Here is an 18731-nt window from a genome sequence, read left to right as displayed (position 1 = left end):
AATAGTATCATGATTTAGCCAGCACAGCAAATGATACATTTCTTGCATTTGGATCTATGTGTCTTTGTGAGCTATTCTTTTTAGACCAAGTATCAAAGTAATTGAGCAAGGAACCAAGATATTCTTGTATCTTGAATCTCTGTGTCACAGAGCATTAAACCCAGATTTTTAAAAATAAAGAATATTACTATTTTAGTGAGAACAATTATTTTTGTTCCATCAATAAATAAAACAAATTATTTTAAAAATTATGTTTATTTCATCTTTATCTCATCCTTGTTCATTTTCTATCTTTGTGCATGTTTGCTATTGTACACAATGTTTTAGTACATTATTTTAAAATAAATAAACACACATATGAGGGGAGGTTACATGCTCAAAAACCTTTTATTGGTAGGGGTGCATGATCAAATAAGTGCAGAGACCACTGCTCTAGAGAGCTATTTAGAACCCTCTCTCATGCTTCTAACACGACATTTGTTATTTTAACTTTGCTCCCTTTCCAACCCTTTCTAGGGGTTCTTTTCAGCATCGAGGTCACCTCCACTTACTTTGCTGTGCGCAATTATTGGAGAGGCTTCTTTGCAGCCACCTTTAGTGCCTTCGTGTTCCGAGTCCTGGCTGTCTGGAACAAGGATGCAGGTAAGCTAACAGCCATTCCTGCCCTCTTTGCACAGAGGTTGCTCTGTTCATACATTATTTTCCATCTTTCTCAAAACCACAATGTTTTTATGATGTTTGAAGCTTCTGCCACAACACGACTTTCAATGGCACAGAAGGAAGGAGAAAGGGAAGTGTCATCTTGTCAGCTGTCTAGCCCAACCTATCCCTAGGAGAGCTGGGGTGTATCTAACTGATAAATGACAGAATATGAGTCCTCAGCAAGCAAAAAACCCCCTGAGGTGGGATTTTTTTTGCCTCTACTCAGGACAGCATCCAGGCTGCCACACAGAGATATCCTGTCACACAGGATGTAATCCTTGCTGGAAAACTCATGGCCTGCTTTGGTCATCTGTTGACTGAAAACAGATAATCAAGAAAATTGAGATGATTGAATGATTAGGAGAGTATAGGACTGGTAGGATCTGACTGAAGGTCCTGAAAAAATAAAGTCTCAAGTAACTGAAAAGCATGAGAGTGACATTTGTTGCAGACAGAAATTGCACAAGTCAGGCTTGTTCAGGAGAGCATCTCAATCACTCTGGGAATAGAGTTTTGGTGCAGAAGGCTGCCATTTCTATGTAAACTTCTTCCTTATAATGCCTATATCTTTTATTCTTACAATTACATCTATTTTATTGAGCTCCATGTGGGCAGTTTATTTATTTATAACTGCTACAACATGTCTCTCTTGACTTCAGAGGGCTGGATTTTTTTTGAGGTTTGAATATTCTCTGAAATATAGAAAATGATTACACTTTCTACCTGAATGTAGAAAGGGATTGCTCTTTATACAGCACTGCCTAAAAGTCAGCTGTATTTTACCATTGGGTCTGTCACAAAAAACCAGAACCCTTATCTTTTTGTTCTTTCCAGAGAAAAATATAAGAAACTCAAAGACAGATAACAAGAGATAATTTCCTGTCCTTCACTTTGTCTTTTCTGATTCCCTTCTTGGTCTCTCAAATCACTAGAAATTAGCTTAATCCTGAATCATCTTGACTCCTGTCCCTTCTTCAAAATCATCCAGACAGCTTTAATACCCATATTAATGGCTCTTCAAGTTCTTCTTCATTGACTGTCTAGGTTAAAAAGTTCCATGATTCAACTGGCTATGAAAAATCAATCCTTTTCACAGTTCTGTATTTTCTTTGTGTTGTCAGTCTGCTTGTCCTTGTATTAAGGAACTAGGAACTTCTATCTAGCTAAGTCATTCATTATTTTATGATCTTTTATCATATCTGCTCTAACTTGCCTTTCATGTCTTTTCTTGCTCATTTATTTCCCTTCAAAAGCTACACACCCAGTCTTTTCAGTCTCCGTTCATGTTCTATTATGCTTGCTACCAGGAAGAAGGAGGTAGAAAAGTGATCACATCAGAATGACACATGCAAAAGTTGTGTGGCATCTCACCAAAATTCTTTTATTTCTTAGACCCACAGAATCTTTGCTGGACTCTTGATACTCATGGCTTTGTTGTCTGGCCTCACACCATGATCTGTACTTTCCAAATAACTTCTGGTTATTTGTCAACCACTCTGGTTGGCTGCTCCAGCTTGAGTCCCTCTTTGTCAGTCATGGAAGGCTGGAGTTATGCAATTTGCAGGATTTCTGTTTTACCATGTCCCCAGCTTTCATCTTACTTGCCATAGGATTTCATGCCTTGCCTTCCTTCTGCTCCTTCTGGTTCCTTCTGTACATGGCTCAGTGCTATCTTAAAGTTCAAATCTATTTTTAATTAAATTTTCACATTAACTACTTTCCCATTCCTTTTTACTTCTAGCCTTGTAAGAATTGGACAGATACTCTGAAGTGGTACATTTGGTAGCCAATGGAGAAAAAAGGGCTTAGACATTTAGTTTCAGGATGGCTTAGTCACTCAGGAAAGAGGATGTAGACAGGTGGGATGAATCTCTCTGTGGAAATCTCTTTCTCTCCTGTGGGAGTAGAGATGGAACTAAGAAGGACCCAGAATAAATGTTGTGCCTGTTTTCCTTTCCTCTGGTCATCTTTGCCACCCTGTAGCAAAACTCTTTGAAAATGAATTCACTATACTTTTTAATGCTCTGCCATTTAGTGGCTTGGACTATTTCCTAAAACTGAATTGAGACGATCCCTTTCTTGGGCTGATCTAACAAAAAAGAGGGCACCCTGCTTTTCACCATCTTCCATCCCTGAGTGTTGTTCTAACCCTCGCTGGTGCCACCTGGGTCTGTTGTTCCCCTCAATTCAACTCACTTCGCTGGCAAAGGAGTAATGCAGGGAAAGAGCAGACAGGTTTTCTGGCAGGTTTTAATGAGGCAAAGGAGCTCACAGAAGGCTGTGATGTGTCAGAGTGGGCCCGATGGGAGAGGAGAACAATAGTACAGCCGGGAGGGAAGGAGCAGGGGGAAGAGACAGGGAGCAAGATCTTCAAAATTTGGATAGTAGAATGCAGTTTTAGGCTTAGCTATCTTAGGTAACATAACCCACTGAGACCTCATTAAATTATTACTCTAAACCTAGTTCTGTCTGACCAAATTAAAAGTACTTAATTCTTCCTGTTATTATCATATGCTAGATTTTCACTGCTTCTTTTATTTTCTCATTGAACAAATAATTCCTTCATCCAGGACAAGTGGGGATTTATAGCCATCCTCATTCAGCTGCACTTCCTTAAATTGCTGATTTATCCTTCTTCTGTTGGCACACAGATGTTTATTGTTTCCCCATAATAATGCACCTCCAGAAAAAAGCAGCTCAGGTCTGAACATTGCATTGTAGCAGAGCAGTACTACCAGGAGGGGTGAGCTGGAGAAGATGGGGCTTAGCTGATCTTTTACATCTCTGATTTCTAAGCTTTTAATTTTCAAGTTTTGGTACCAGTCAGAAATTTTGAAGCTGTAACTTCAGTGAAGATCTGAGTTTTGTTTCTGGAAGGCAATCACAACTGTAAGAAGTGACACAGCTTCCTCAGCTATGCATGCACTACCTGCCTCAGCAAAGAGACCTCTTGGTCAGTAAGGACACCAGGAAGAGCTTTTTTTTTTCTGTAGTGGATGCATGGTAGGAGACAAGAAAGAAAAGAAAACCCTGTAAAAATCAGGGATTGATGCTAAAAATAATGCATACATTATCTGAAAGCAAACCTAGACCATCTAGAGTGCTAGGGCTGCGAGTGCTCAGAGATAGAACCTACTAAATCAGAGCAGCCTGCCAATCTGTAATAATGTATATAACCACACAGGAAAACCACACAGGAGCATGTATAAACAAGTTTCCTTGTCCCTACCCTAGCTTTTATTGCATTTAACTTCTCACCTCATTATTTTCTTTCCTCCTCTACCTTTTGTGTCTCACAGTTACCATCACAGCCCTGTTCAGAACAAACTTCCGCATGGATTTCCCCTTTGACCTGCAAGAGTTGCCAGCATTTGCTATAATAGGGTGAGTTCCCAGGAAACTGACACCTTGCTCTACAAAGGTTAGAATATGATCACTGTTAGGAATTCTTCTGCCAAAAAGTTACAAAGATCACTTTTAGTCACTTTGGTTGTGGCAAATAAAGCTTCTATTTTTTGGAATTTTTCCTTCAGAAATTATGCCTATGTATCACAATGGCTAAGGAAAGAAATATGGGTATTATTAAGGTGTTTGTTATTTCCTTTCCATGTATCTTTTTCAGAAATTAAGCTTGGAGGTAAAAAAAAAGGGGAAAAAAAAGTAAGTCTGACTTGGTCAAAATTCTGGCAATAAATTTACTGAATGGCCCTTTAATTGTTTTGACATGATCCCCAAATGAACTGATCCAACAAGTATGGCCATTTCATATGACAAAGATGGAACAAAAGGTTTAACCTGAAGTTTCCTTTTCACAAGCTCAGACTGATTATCCTTTTTGAGAGAGGTTGGTACACCTGACATGGTGACAAGGGTAATCAACAGTAATTGGATTCAGTGAGAATAAATTGGTTAATTTGGAGGAAATGAAAAAATAAACTTAAGAAAAATGAAAATTGGGAAATATTAGAGAAAAGATGAATTTGGAATTACTGTGGGGAAAAATCTGTGGTTAGAGCTTGAGGGAGGCTCTGGGGAAATCACTTCAGAGCAGTAATGAAAGGAATACACTGTAGGAACAAACGCCTGTGCTGGTGCTGTGAACATATTCTCTTGCAAGACCTTCATCCAAGACCAGAAATATATTTGAGGTTTTCCAGCCTATTTTAGTAGGCTGCTCTCCTACTAATTTACTTGAATATGAAATCAAGTGGGGTTTTTTAAAGACATCAGCTATATTGAAAAATCTGTGAATACACAGGAGTTTTTGCTAGCAACATGTATTCACTTTGTTCTTCCCCTTAAACAGACTTGCCTAATGAGCTTGGAGGAATCTACTGCTTTAGATTGGCAAGGAAAAGCATAATCCTTGTGGTTTTACAGCTGGTTGTTAAAACACAAAACTTCTTGCCGCTATGTTTTGGACAGAGTTGACAGAGCTGGCTTTTTACAGCATTGCACATAGGCTAGGGAAGGAATATACGACAACTGCAAAATGCTTTCAAATGCCTGGGTGTCCGGTGTGGTTTCTAAAATAAAAAAAAACCCCAAAGGCTTGGATAGTCTTGGATAAAGTCCTGATACCAACTTGGAATGCTCCAAATTCTCTTAAGTCACAAAGTTGAACATTCTTTCTACCCAACATATTTCTTCACCTTCAGGTGGGACAAGAACTATCAATGGGTAGATCTTGTTTTTCTGTGTCACCAAATGTTAATTTGCATAATCTGTACAGAAGGAGCACTTCCTGTTTATTGATAAAATGATAGACAGGAATGGAGAGACCTATATTTTAATTTAAAATATTATAGAGCAATTCAGTTGACTGTGTAGTCTTTAGGCTTATATTGCCTAAGGGACTGGTCTATTTTAAACACTGTTCTAATCAGTGCTTGCTTAAAATATTGAACAGTAATTCATTGAACATGTTTGTCTGTGAAAAGCTTTATATTTAGTTTAAATGTGTTTCTCTGCAATTTTTAAATGATAAACCAGGATTATTTTCAACGTACAATGTTTTAAGTATACTAAATAATTCATTGAATGAGATTTGGCAAAAGCATGTGTAACATATAACAAAGCAGAAGTCCATTAATTTTAGAAATTAATAGAATGAAAATATGAAGTGTTTATCCTCAGTATTATGTGGGTTATTGCTTGTCACCTAAAATAAATCTTGCCCTTACCAAGTCTAAATGCAGTCTTTTTTCACTGTTCCTTTTCTTTTCATGTTCAAGTATTAGGCCCTATTTATCCAAGTCTCATTAAGCTACAGAGCCTAAGGATCACACCAATTCTTAGACAACTACACTTTTTTTCTTTATTAAAATCAGGAGCATAACCTAAGTTATTAGGATCATAGAGATGATATACTTTGCTTTAGGCACAAGAGTTCCTATCACTATTAGTAATTGTTGTAGGCGTATAATTTTACTGAATCAGACTTAAAACTCCCCTCATTTTTACTATTTTCTGTTCCAACCTGGTCTTTAAGTTCTGACAATACTGCTCTTTGCCCCGTTGCTCTTCACGAGCCCCCACTGAGAACTGTCAGTTTCTTTTTATAAAGTATTTTATAGATTTTCCCCTGTCAGCAAGAGAAAATTGGTAAAATGGTAGTGTGCATGACAAAGGTCCAAGATAATTTCTCCTCTTTCATCAGGGAGTCAATAAAATGAGCTGCTGCAGGAGTAACCCTCCAGCTGACATTCAAAAGACTTCACTAGCAGCTGAAGATTAAACCACTTAAACTCATTTTCTTGGTTGATGGTTTGTGTATTATCTGTTTTTTGCATGATTTTTTTTCTTTTTCTCCATTTTAGCATATGTTCTGGATTCCTTGGAGCCTTTTTTGTTTATCTCAATCGCCAAGTGGTCCTGGGCATCCGACGTCATAAAGCCCTGAGCCAGTTTCTCACCAAATAGTGAGTGCTTGTGAAGATATTCTCTTTAGGGACCAGATTCTTACACCCTACTGGTACTGGATAGTAGCAAATGCTTTCTGGATGACAGCAGACCTAATTCATGTGTAAGATAGTAAAAATATGAGAAATTGCTCCTGTATGAGAGAAAGGTCTCTGCAAACATCAAGAGAATTTTTCCTGCAGTGGATTTTCCTTTTGCCCATCCTCCATAGCTTCAAATAGCTTCTTGATTTGGAAGAGAGACTCTGCAACATTTGTAAAGAGGATAAGGCAAGCTATTAATTGGACAGAAAATATTTTTAATTAGAAAGTCAATGATCATGCTTTTTAAAATCATGCTGTTTCTGGTTTGTTTGGGATTTTTAGGATGTGTGAAAAATTCAACATTATTTATATTTCAGGAAAATTAAACACAACTGAAATCTAACTATGTTTTTAAAATATGTAATTTGGTTTTAATCAAAGTGTTGGCATAATTGTAAGGGATGTGCTCCATTCTTATCAACCAAAAGCTGAAACTGATAGTAACCAAATGGTGTGGAATGCAGCATGGAAGAGAAATGAAAAAATGAAATAAAAGTCTTGACAATAAAGTTTTAACAGGACACTTGAAGATACTGTTTTCCCCTCTCTAATAGAGTCCTAACCTCCAAAGTTCATAAATTGAACAAGATAAGAAATGGTGGCTAGCTGTAAATGTCTTCAGTCTCTTTACAGAAAAAGATCTGATACTATAAGAATTTTTGAAGTTGAGAGGCATGGAGGACTTTATTTCTTTTCCACTTGCAAGCCTGACCAGAAGAAAACCACTAAATAAACAGAAGTTCAAATTAGCTTACTTTCTTACGTGGAAGGAAAAATGTCTTTCCTCATCATGTAGCCTTACCCACAAACAGCTGCAGGGCTGTCAAATCAAGTTAATAGAGGAGTAGAGCAAAGCCTGAAAAGTGGGAATTACTTTTCACTGATTTCTCAAAATTTTTTAGGTCCTTACACTGAATCAAATTATATTTTGTTATATTTTGTCTTCCTAAATCTCAGCCAATGCTTCCTGTAGGAAACGGTAACTTGCCAAGGGACACATGACAGGATTAGTCCAGCAAAAGGAAGCAGTTTAGGCTCATGTTGTCTCAGTGCTTGTGAAGTGTCACAGTGGAGCAGGGCATTAAACTGGTAACAGCACTCCAAAACAATGGATACAAATACAGAGAGCCTCACAGAAATAGCATTCCTAGTCCTGAAGTGATGGTGCTGCAAGAACTGAATGTGGGGCCACACTGTAATAACTCTCTTCCTTTACAGCCGACTGATATACCCTGCAGTTATAACCTTCTGTATAGCGTCTGTGACGTTTCCTCATGGATTTGGGCAGTTCATGGCAGGAGAGGTGAGGCTGGAAAGTGTATTATCAATTCTGTGCAGTTCTTTGGAACGTTATCTCCTTATCCTCCGCCCCAATAACCTTGTGTCAGGGAAAAGGGAAGAACAGTATGGGAGGAGTTTGTACTGAGGAGGCACTATATGATCTCTGCTACCTCCTTCATAGAAAACTTGAAAAAGGTCCACTCTTCTTAGCAAATAATAAGAAATATGTTACCCTATGTGTAAAAGTAATTATCCCCTCTTCTAAGCAAATAATAAGGAAAATCTTACCCATTGTGTAAAAGTAATTATCTCTTCACCTGTATGAGTAAAGTTCTGTCTCTCTTCCTGAAGATTAGAAATGTGAATTAAGTCTCATAGTCAAGAATTCCCATGGTAAAAATCTCCTCCACTTCCTTGTAATAGAGATAGAATATTTACTTCATCTAATGTCATGACTCATACCTGGTTTTTTTGCTGTTTAGTTGATGCCACGGGAAGCCATCAGCACTCTCTTTGATAACTATACCTGGATCAAACACGCTGGGGACACCCAGATCCTAGGGAAATCTGCTGCCTGGATCCATCCTAAAGTCAGCGTCTTTGTCACCATCCTGCTCTTCTTCCTCGTGAAGGTAGGAAGCCCAGCTCACCACAACCCTTCTCCACTCAGACTGAATGCTCTTCCCTTTTGTAAAGCAGTTTGTGAAGTGCCAATGAGGAGATGCTGGGTATTGAATGAAGCACTACAGCTGCAATGGATTCCTGCATCTTCTGATGTGATGTTCGTCCACCTTGAATGACCAAAATTATTAGGGAATAGTTTCCTTTAAAAAGTAGCCTTTTTTGCTCCCTAGGTCATCCTCCTCATGCATCCTGCTGAATGACCTTTGGTGTCCACTGTGTAGTAGCTGGTAGGGAAAACTAAATCAGGAAAGATTTCTCAAGTTCCACAAAAATAAATACTTGACTAACTAAAAAGCCCTCAGATAATTTATGTTTGATCTAAATGAAGTCTGATACAGTCTATTTGATATTCCTGACTTCAGATATGGGACAAATAGAAATATGCAAGTGTAATCTACAGCTGTGTGAGGCTCAAGGATTTCTTAGCAGTCCATCAAAACTTGATGGAGAAGTGCAGCTGGAAACAGTTTTGCTCACTTCCCAGAAAGCAACAGCAGATTAAAAATTTTGAGCTGTGGAAGTTGGTCTGTTCAGCTTCTGAAAGGATCAGCTGTGTAATTGACATGGGACAGAGCAAAAAAAAAAAAAGACATTTGAAAGAAGAAAACATCATATTCCAATGTTCAAAATAAAAGCAGCAAGAAGGAGGTTTTCCTAAGATGATAGATAGATAGATAGATAGATAGATAGATAGATAGATAGATAGATAGATAGATAGATAGATTTTAAAATATCATAGAATAGGTGCTAATTCTTTTATTATTTACTTATTGCAAAGGCGCAGAAGAGCTGAGGCCACCTTGCAATGTCAGTTGAAAATTTCGGTAGATCAAGAGCAGCTATCAATGACTGATTGACACAACTGTTTCCACCTAAAGTAAAACACTCTATCAATTTCTGACAGGTAGTTAAGGGTTCTCCTTCTGTGATAATTCTTATTACAGTGTACTAAGCAGAAAAGGTCTTGTTTACTTGAAGAAAAGAGGAGAGGAGGAGTGGACTACAGGGTGTGTTAGTCCTGAATCCATCAGTTTGCCTTTGGAGGAGCTGCACCCTGAGTCACTAGATTAATTGGCATTGTCCTGCTAACTAAAGGCTTTCTCTACTCACTAGATAACTGCTCTTGATTTTCTTCTGGATAAATTCAGCATTGGGATAGACCACATAAACAAGAAACTGCTATTTTGACTCTGGGCAAAGGCCTGGCCTGATTCTCCACTGCAGTATAATCAGTTCTCAGCTGTATTTGGCCAGGTTGGGTACTACAAAGACAGAGTTCAGTTAGCAGTACTACACCTCAGCAGCTTTCTGGTCTCTGTAGCCAGGCTGGGCACAGAGTGGGGCAGCAGGAAATGCTACTGCTGCTCAGTAACAACTGCACCCTCTGCCTCTGTTCTAGTTCTGCATGGCTGTTATTGCCACTACGATGCCAATCCCCTGTGGAGGCTTCATGCCTGTTTTCGTATTAGGTGAGTTGCAATTTTGTTTTGCAGCATATTCATCTGACAGGGAGAGAGAACAGGAGAGACACTGCCTACACACCCAGCAGGGTTCAGCTGGCATATGAGGAGTCATCACTTGATGTCTATGACAACCTGATTAGCAGTCCATGGACGAGCCTCTGGATCTCTGCTTTTGTCATTAGTTCAACTCCCTGAAACCAAATGGCAAATAGGTAGTCCCTACCCTTTTACATAAGGAAGGCCACACTTGGGGTCACATGTTGAGCCATGGCCTTCTAATCTCTATGCCTCTTCACTTATATCCTGTAATGAATAGTAGCTGCTCCTTTCACCCTTGAAAGCCAGCCAGAAGAGATAACCTCAAAACTAGTACCCGCAATGTAATCTAACTCCTTTCTTCTGACTGAAATGTGATAACATAAAAAGTTTATTGACTTTTAACTGGTTTTAATTCAAATAACAACAACAAAAAATCACAATAATGTGATGTTGATGTTTAGAGAGGCTATGTTAGACTGAGCTATACAAGCTCATGATGTTCAGCATTCAGTACCCACAACTCTGAAATGAAATAGGGTGCTCTAAGGACCTCCGAGTTCTGGCAGGCAGCAACTGAACATGAGGCAGTAACCATGCCCTTGCAGTGATGAAGGCTAACCAACATCAGGGCTGTATTAGGAAAAGACCTAGACAGCAATGCAAAGAAATTGTTTGTTTCTATGCATTCAGCATTTTGGATACAATTCTGGAACACTGTGCTGTTTTGTGTCCACCACACCAAGAGATCCTTGCAGACTTTTAACCTGTCTGAACAAGACATGGGTGACTCCATGTAACTTTGAAATCAGCCCTTTTATGTGCAGGGGTCAGAACAAGACTTCCTGAAGTCCCTTCCCACAAAAACTCTTCTGTCAGCTGTGATTCTAATGCTTAGACATTCACAGCATGAGAGTCTAAAGGGCCTCAAATGTGATCTGGACTGACATTGTACGCAGCCTGAAAATATGTCCTCCAGCCTGGGAATCACAGCTACTGCTGTGCCTGGTGTGCCCAAGTGAATGAACGAGTGGTCAGCTGTATTTAACAATCTTAGTACCCTTTTTTCCTCTTTTAGTCTAACTTCTGTATTTTATAACTGAGAACTACTCTTTAGCTTTCAGTGTCATTTTAATGTAAGCTTTGGCTTCGTTTCTGTTAGAAAATATCCAAGTGATTGCACAGCACAGTCTGGATGTTCCTTAAATGTTAACTCCATAACTGTCAGTGATATTTTTCAGGAGCTGCATTTGGACGTCTCATTGGGGAAATCATGGCATCGCTTTTTCCCAACGGGATCCTCTTTGACGACATTCTCTACCAAATCTTACCTGGAGGGTATGCTGTCATTGGTGAGCCTCCACACCTTCCTTTTTCCTCACCTGCTCCCACTGCTGTAATTTTCCTGGTTGACATGACACGCTGCTTCTATATGACAGTCTTCTTCTCTCCCTATTCCTTCACCTACCTGGGAAAGGTGCAGCAGCTCTGACAGGAGCGGTGAGCCACACTGTCTCCACTGCTGTCATCTGCTTCGAGCTGACGGGTCAGATCTCTCACATCCTGCCCATGATGGTGGCTGTCATCCTTGCCAACATGGTGGCCCAGAGTTTGCAGCCCAGCCTCTATGATAGCATCATCCAGGTGAAGAAGTTGCCCTACCTGCCAGACCTGGGCTGGAATCACATAAGGTATAGTAGCAAAACAGGCAAGAAAATAAAGCAGGGGAGGGTTAAAACCACAGGGGAATAAAAGGTTATGGAAAGGTTCTAGTACTACAAAGGAATTAAGAAGGCACAATAGGTCTGCAGTAAGAAAAAACAAGTGTTGGAGTAGAATTAGGTTTCATACACAAAAATAGAGAAAAGTCCTCTTATTTTTTTCACTGAAACCACAAGTTTGAATGACCTGCAATGTTACTGAATTTGTATTAATATTTCCAAGTTGCTTCATCTTAAAAATTTAAAATTCAGGAGTCTCATTTATCTAAATTCAGTGGAGTTTGGTTATTTTTCCCCAGCAAATGAGCAAATGTTTGAAATACTTTATTTGGATATTTTGCTTGAAGCAAAACTCAGTTATTCCTATAAACATCTTCCCCTCTCTAGTATATATCATACACATGGGTATGTATATAAAAACCTTCTATACATATATGTATACATGTGTGTATTTCATGGTGAGGGGTAACGGAGTGAAATACAACTGTAATGGAAATCCAGTTAATCTGTATTTATCCTCTTGGAAAGTCCTCTGGTTACTCTCACAGAAGATCATTTGGCAGCTGTATTTTAAACACTTTTTTAAAAAGTAGTCATTTGGGTATTTCTTTAGAGAATTTATGTGCTTGGCATTTTAATATGCTAACTCTTCCTCTTATTCTCCCCAAATTCACAGCAAATACAATATCTTTGTTGAGGATATTATGGTCCAAGATGTGAAATTTGTTTCCTCCAACTGTAAATACCGAGACTTGCAAGAGGTACTCCAGAGCACCACAGTGAAATCTTTGCCTTTGGTGGACTCGCCAGGTAGGCAATGTGGAGAGACTGGTCCTTCCTGAAGACTGTTTCAGCTTGAAGAAACTAGCTTTCAAATTATATGGTGTGAAGCAGGCAGGGTGACCTACCACATTAAAAAAATCCTAAAAATCTCCCACTGTGGATGATGTATAGCAGACAGCTGTTCAGCTGGCCAGACAGGGAAGCTGGAGTGTGGGCAGTGAAGCAGATCCAGCAGGTAAGGGAGGTGTGTGGGAAGTCTGTAGAGGGAACTGTGACAACAGGGCCCTCCTGGGATCCTGCATGAGCCAAGAGCATGCATGGGGTGGCACAGCTCAGGACAGCAAGGCCCCTTCCCACAGTCCCACAGCCTAGGAGCCACCACAGGGCGGTCAGTGACTCTGGTACAGATCTAGGCAGTACAAGCCTGAGCACCTGGAAGAGGCTGGAAGGAGGAAGGGCTGATGTGTGGAAGGGCACCTTCAAACCACCTGGAGGTGGTTTAACTGCTTCCCTGCTCTGTGTTGTGCAGAGTCCATGATCCTGCTGGGGTCCGTGGAGCGGTCGGAGCTGCAGGCTCTCCTCCAGGCCCACATCAGCCCAGAGCGGCGGCGGCTCCTCAACAGAGAAAGGCAGCAGAAGCTGAACGAGGCACCCTACGATGGACCCTGGGCAAACCTGCCCAAGCTGAAGCACGAATCTTTTGCTTATGTCGATGAGGATGAGGATACAGAGGAGAAGGGAGAGGTGAGGGAGGGAAGTAGACAGACTGCAACACAGAGACTGCTTGAAAGCAGTTAGGCATTTGGGGAGGCTGAGAAATAAATGGCACAAGGTGGACTTTCTCTCCTTTCTGTAACAGCTGCCTCGGCCTCCAAGTCCCACTCCCAGTTACCCAGAGGAGCCAAATGGCCCAACAAGTCCTCTTAAACAAATGCCTGAAACCTTGGAGCCCCAGCAGCACCCAGGTATGGTAACTTCTGTCATGGCTCAACCACATCCTGGCCAGCTTGGGGAAGCTGTGTGTACCTGCCTGTGTGAGGGGCTGGCTTCCCAGAGACTGAGGAGGAGCTTTCTCTGCTGTTCCTGAAGGACACTTTGTTAGTGCACCCCAGCATCAGTGTAATGTACCTGGTGATACCTTCTTTTGTGATTGCTCAGGCAGCACGGAATAATTAGGCCCACTAAGGATGGATTCTGTCTGTCTCCCCACTCCATTCTTTGCAATAACAACTCCTTGGACATTTTCTGTAGAGTCTGAATAGAATGGTCCCATCTTTGGCTCCTTCACCACATGAGTGAATCTCCCTGGAGAAAGCAGCCTGAGAGCTAAACATGTTTTGCACTAAGTTTTTGAGCAGCTTAGGCTGTTGCTCAGCCATCTCCAAAACTGAAAGTCTCCTCCCTTGGACACACATCTCTTTGGTTCAGCTGCATCAATGTGATGGACAAACATTGATATATTGTGCTCTTCTGTGTCACACCCCAGCTGTGTATTAGCTTTGCTTTCAAGACTGTACTTATAGCTCATTGCCGATTTATTTTTCATGTGTGATGCAGGATTGTGGGTTGTTTTTATCCTTTATGCATCCTGAAATACGCAGAGTGAGTAAGCACAGAGATGTAGCCCAGTCTTAAGAATGAGTACAGAGGATAAGGCTTTAGCTCATGCTTTTAGGCACCCAAGTGTTACATGTAATAGAGCATATAGCACATTCTGGTTCATTAACACCCCTCACGTGTGACTAAACCTTTAAGGCATAGAAAAATCCACTTTATGTTTCCAGAGCAGGGAAGTGGTGGGGTAGCCATCCACCTATCCTACCAAAGCAGAAAAAGAACCACATATGAAAACAAGGACAGTGGGTGAAACATTTTATGTGAAGCTAGAACTGGGTGACCCAGGAATGACAAAGGAAGTGGAACAGGAATGAATTCATGAGATCTTGCTTTTCTTTTTTTAGTTTGGCTCACAGCTATCACTGTTTCTGACCAAACTTCCTCCACAGCCTTGCTCACAACAGCACCAGGCCCTGTATCCTCCTCTTTGCTTACTCTTTGGCTGGGAGTATAATTCTGGTCTTTTCTATTCCCATTATTCCACTTCTGGCAGAACGCATGGACTCCTCACCCCTTGGCACCTGTCTCATCCAGTTTGTTGAAATGTTTTGTTGCATGGTAATATTCATTCTGGAATGTCCCAGACACCATCTTTCAAACTGAATGCCAGATTGTGACCAGCCCAGCTCTATCATATCACTCATACATAGCATTTCCCAGCCTGCCTTGGCTAAGAGGATGCATTAGGTGTGGGGCTTTGTATTTTTGTCTCTCATTTGTCCTTCTCTCTTATCCACATGTTTGTTCTTATCCTTCAGGCAGTTTCAGGAGTCTGAGGAAACTGATCCAGCAGCTCTTGTGCCATTGCAGCCGTCCACATGAAACAGAGAGCATCATCCAGGTTAGGGCTACACAGAGCCTGGTAGTACCCCGAAGAGGGAAGGGAATGCAGTGGAACTAGAAACTACTACTTGAGACATTCAGCATTTGGCTAAAGCATGGACACAGTTATGGTCCTGAACTCTGACAGCATCAGTGGGGAGCTCACCCAAGGAGAAAGGGTGTGATTACTGTAAAGGAGCGTGCATCTTCCTAAAGAGTCACCTGTGCTCAGGTCTCAGGCTATCATCATGATTGAGTTTGGGCATCTTTTCTCAGTGATAAAAATTAATGATATTTTGGCTAACATGCAATAAAATGCAGTTCTATTCCATTTGGCAAACAGTTTTGGACAGATGGAGAAAAATGAAAAAAAAAGCTTTTGGCTCTTGCCATGTTAAACTTGCCCTTGGTTATCTGACACATTTGCACAGGGTTTGGGTATAACAGATAAGAGCTTATGGGAGACGCATCCACTCCAGGACAGTGGTTGGACCCTATGTGGGATATCCTGAGAGTATCTAAATCAGTATTAGGTGGCCATATTTAGGCACCTGAATTGCTCCAGCAGAACTCCATGGTGAATTGTCATTGGCAAGGGAAGCACAGCAAGGGCAGAGCACACCTTATAATGGATGAGTATAAAGAAAATCTAAGCGCTTGGAAAATCTAATACACCATTTGGAACAAAAAGGGGACCACATGGGGTGAGGAGGCTGTGCAGATTTTTCCTTTCTGTACTCTGTAAAACTGTGGGTTCTTTGGCTGTCCTGAACAGTGTTTTCTCCTACAGGAGCCAGTGGAAGTCATTGAGACAATGACACCAGAAGAGGTAAGATGAGGTGCAGAAACAGAGTGAGGTTATGTGAGTGCTCCTTGTACCCATTTCCTATCACTTGCAATACTCCAGAAACCTCAGTGACTGGCAGATAAAGCCATAGCCAAAGTAAATTTTGCTTGGAGTGGCACAGTGGGCAAGTCTCACCCATAAGAGAAGAGGTTGGCTAGATATGCTGGTAAGACTCTGACTAATCTGATCTACCTTTGAAGTCAGCCCTGTTGGAGCAGGGTTTTGGACTAGAGGCCTCCACAGGTGCCCCCTCATCTAAATCCTTGTGGGCCCACATTGTTCCTTCATTTCTTACGCAATGGATCAATCATCTTGCAACAACAAGGGGAAGATGTACTCAGAAAGGAAAGCTAAAGATGTTCACTCCCTCTTTAAGAAGGAAAAAACAAAACCCCATCTTCTCAGAAAATCTCTGAATCGCTCTGTTTCCACAGGGACTTGACATCTGGCAAGAAAGGGACAGAGGGGTGAGATATAATGGACAAGATGAATGCTATACATAGGAAGGAAGAAGCATTAACAGGAGGAGGGGACTGGTTTGGGTACACAAGACAGCAATGCTGCAGGTAGCTGTGAGAGTGACTCCCCTTCTTTCCTGTGTCAGATAGATGCCTGGGAACACGAGGAGCTGGACAAGAACGTGTGCTTTGACAGCTGCCGCATAGATCCCTCCCCTTTCCAGCTGGTGGAGAGAACCTCCCTGCACAAGGTGAGTGCAGATGTCTCCCTGAGGCATACATCACTTTTCTCCACTCATTCCAAGTCCAGTCTATGACTTATTTCTTCTCCTTGTCTTCACCTACAACTACTATCACCACCCACTTTCACATCGAGCTACAGAAGTGAGCTTGTTCCTGTAATCTCCTGTGTGTATCTCCAATCTCCTGCAAAATGAAAGCCTTTGTGATAAGAAGTCTGAGTCCATTTATTAAAAAAGCTTTTGGACAAAAAAAAAGTCTGCTACATTAACAGCAGCATTGTGTGCCTTGCTGCTGGGGCATTCCACTGAGATTGACAGTCTGCCCTGTCAGTGTGCAGCACTGGAATGAGCACTCCTGGATTTCTCAGGGTGTTTCTCAGAGGGCCTTCAGAAACCCTCTACTCATCTGCCTGTGTCACAGGCTCTTCATGGAACTGAAGCACAAGGAAAGAGGAAGCTGGATCATGCAGCACCTAGAGTCAGCATAGGATGACTGGGGAGTAAAGCAATCATTGTATGTCAAGAGGAAGGTAGGACTGGGCATTCATTCAGTGGAAAGCAGTCTACTGAAGCAAAAGTGCATAGTGCATGCTTTTATCAATATTTAATGTAACTAGTCAGCATAAACCTTGTACTAAATTAATGAATTACTGTAAAGATCTCAGCCTTGAGCAAAACAAGAATAAGCTAGCATAAAGTTCAGATGAGTTTTCTGAAGGGGTAGGTGAAGTAACCTGAAAACCACTAGCATGTATCTTTGAGAATATATGCTTAGAAAAAAATATACTTGAAGGCTGATCATGGGGAAAGTTTCATACCTGTCATACAAAAGAGCAAGTGAGAAACTCTGAAATAACAGACAAATCAACTTAATTTGGATGCACAAAAAAACCCCAAAAACTACCCAGGAATAAATAATAAATAATCAAACTATGTGAAATATGCACAGTTAGAGCTAAATGTGAGACTACTGACAATGAAAAGAATACCACAATTTATCATGACCGAGCTATATTTAACCAGGTTTTCTTTTCTCTGGTTTTCTTTTACTTTAGAGTAAAATGTCTTATTCTTGAGAAATCAGATTTTTCCTAGTTTACACTTGAACGTGACATTCAGTTTCTCATATGATGCTAAAGAAAAGGTCAAACACTAGCTGTGACAGAATGATTTCATGGTAAAGGCCACAGGTAAAGTCCAGCTAGAGCTCAGCTTCAAGAACCTGGAGGTTGGAAATGTACCAGAGATGAGGACTGAGAATGTGGAAAGTTTTAGAAACCCTGATCTGTGAATAATAGTAAAATAATGGGGTATATTTAGGCTGAAGAAAAGAAGACTGACAACAGTGTGATATCTGTCCTTTCAAGGAGACTTTGTAAGAGAATGAGAATAACTTGTTTTCAGTGTTCTCACTGCACTGGATAAGCAGCAACAAGCTTAAGCTTTCACCGAAAATATTCTGGGACAGGAAAAAAAGAAATCCTCCATTGATAAGGAAAGCACTGCAATAAATAACCTAAGCTGCTTTTGACTTTACATATTACTATATGGTAGTTCAGTTTCCAGCACCAGATTGAAACAGGATCTGCATAGGTCTCCAAATGCAGAACACAGGGTGTTGTATGTGAATCTCCACCAGCTGCAGGACTAGAATGACCTTGAGAATGTGCTCTCCATCATCAGCATAGTCCCAACTCCAGCTGCACAGCAGAAGGAGCAAAGAGCAGCATTTGGCAGAAACAAAAGGGCAAGAAGGGAAGACATAATTTCTCACTGGGGTAACTGCAGTCTTGTGTCTTTGTGACTGCCATTTCTAAATCCTGAGTCCCAGCTCTAGCATCAAGTTCTGTGTTGCCCATTTCCAAAGCCTCTGAGATGGTCTTTTATGGTTTTGCTCCTAGACACACACATTGTTCTCACTGCTGGGCCTCAGCCATGCCTACGTAACCAGCATGGGGAAGCTGAGGGGAGTGCTGGCTTTGGAAGAGGTGAGTACACATCCTCTGCCATCCTCCTAAATAACTGCAAGTGTCCTGTGGATCACTGCAGTAAGTCACAGGTGCTGTAGGC

The 18731-nt window shown here is 41.0% G+C and overlaps 1 protein-coding gene across 4 annotated transcripts in view; it reads left to right on the top strand.

Moving 5' to 3' along the window:
* The window catches only part of CLCN1 (chloride voltage-gated channel 1), a 56767-nt gene that overhangs the window by 35942 nt on the left and 2094 nt on the right, over positions 1–18731 (top strand). For 3 of the 4 annotated variants that reach the window (XM_063148552.1, XM_063148553.1, XM_063148550.1), the window contains exons 8-22: positions 517–642; positions 4002–4086; positions 6522–6623; positions 7926–8010; positions 8471–8620; positions 10072–10141; positions 11413–11523; positions 11649–11862; positions 12569–12702; positions 13205–13419; positions 13535–13640; positions 15051–15133; positions 15905–15943; positions 16566–16670; positions 18563–18649. In XM_063148552.1, coding sequence (XP_063004622.1) covers positions 517–642; positions 4002–4086; positions 6522–6623; positions 7926–8010; positions 8471–8620; positions 10072–10141; positions 11413–11523; positions 11649–11862; positions 12569–12702; positions 13205–13419; positions 13535–13640; positions 15051–15133; positions 15905–15943; positions 16566–16670; positions 18563–18649 — 1712 coding nt within the window. The remainder of the gene's footprint in view (positions 1–516; positions 643–4001; positions 4087–6521; positions 6624–7925; positions 8011–8470; positions 8621–10071; positions 10142–11412; positions 11524–11648; positions 11863–12568; positions 12703–13204; positions 13420–13534; positions 13641–15050; positions 15134–15904; positions 15944–16565; positions 16671–18562; positions 18650–18731) is intronic. The other variant, XM_063148551.1, reaches the window with a different exon arrangement.

The sequence above is a fragment of the Melospiza melodia genome, chromosome 2 (genome assembly GCF_035770615.1).
Source record: "Melospiza melodia melodia isolate bMelMel2 chromosome 2, bMelMel2.pri, whole genome shotgun sequence".
NCBI classification, from domain to species: Eukaryota; Metazoa; Chordata; class Aves; order Passeriformes; family Passerellidae; genus Melospiza; species Melospiza melodia.
This window is presented reverse-complemented; position numbering and strand designations above follow the sequence as displayed.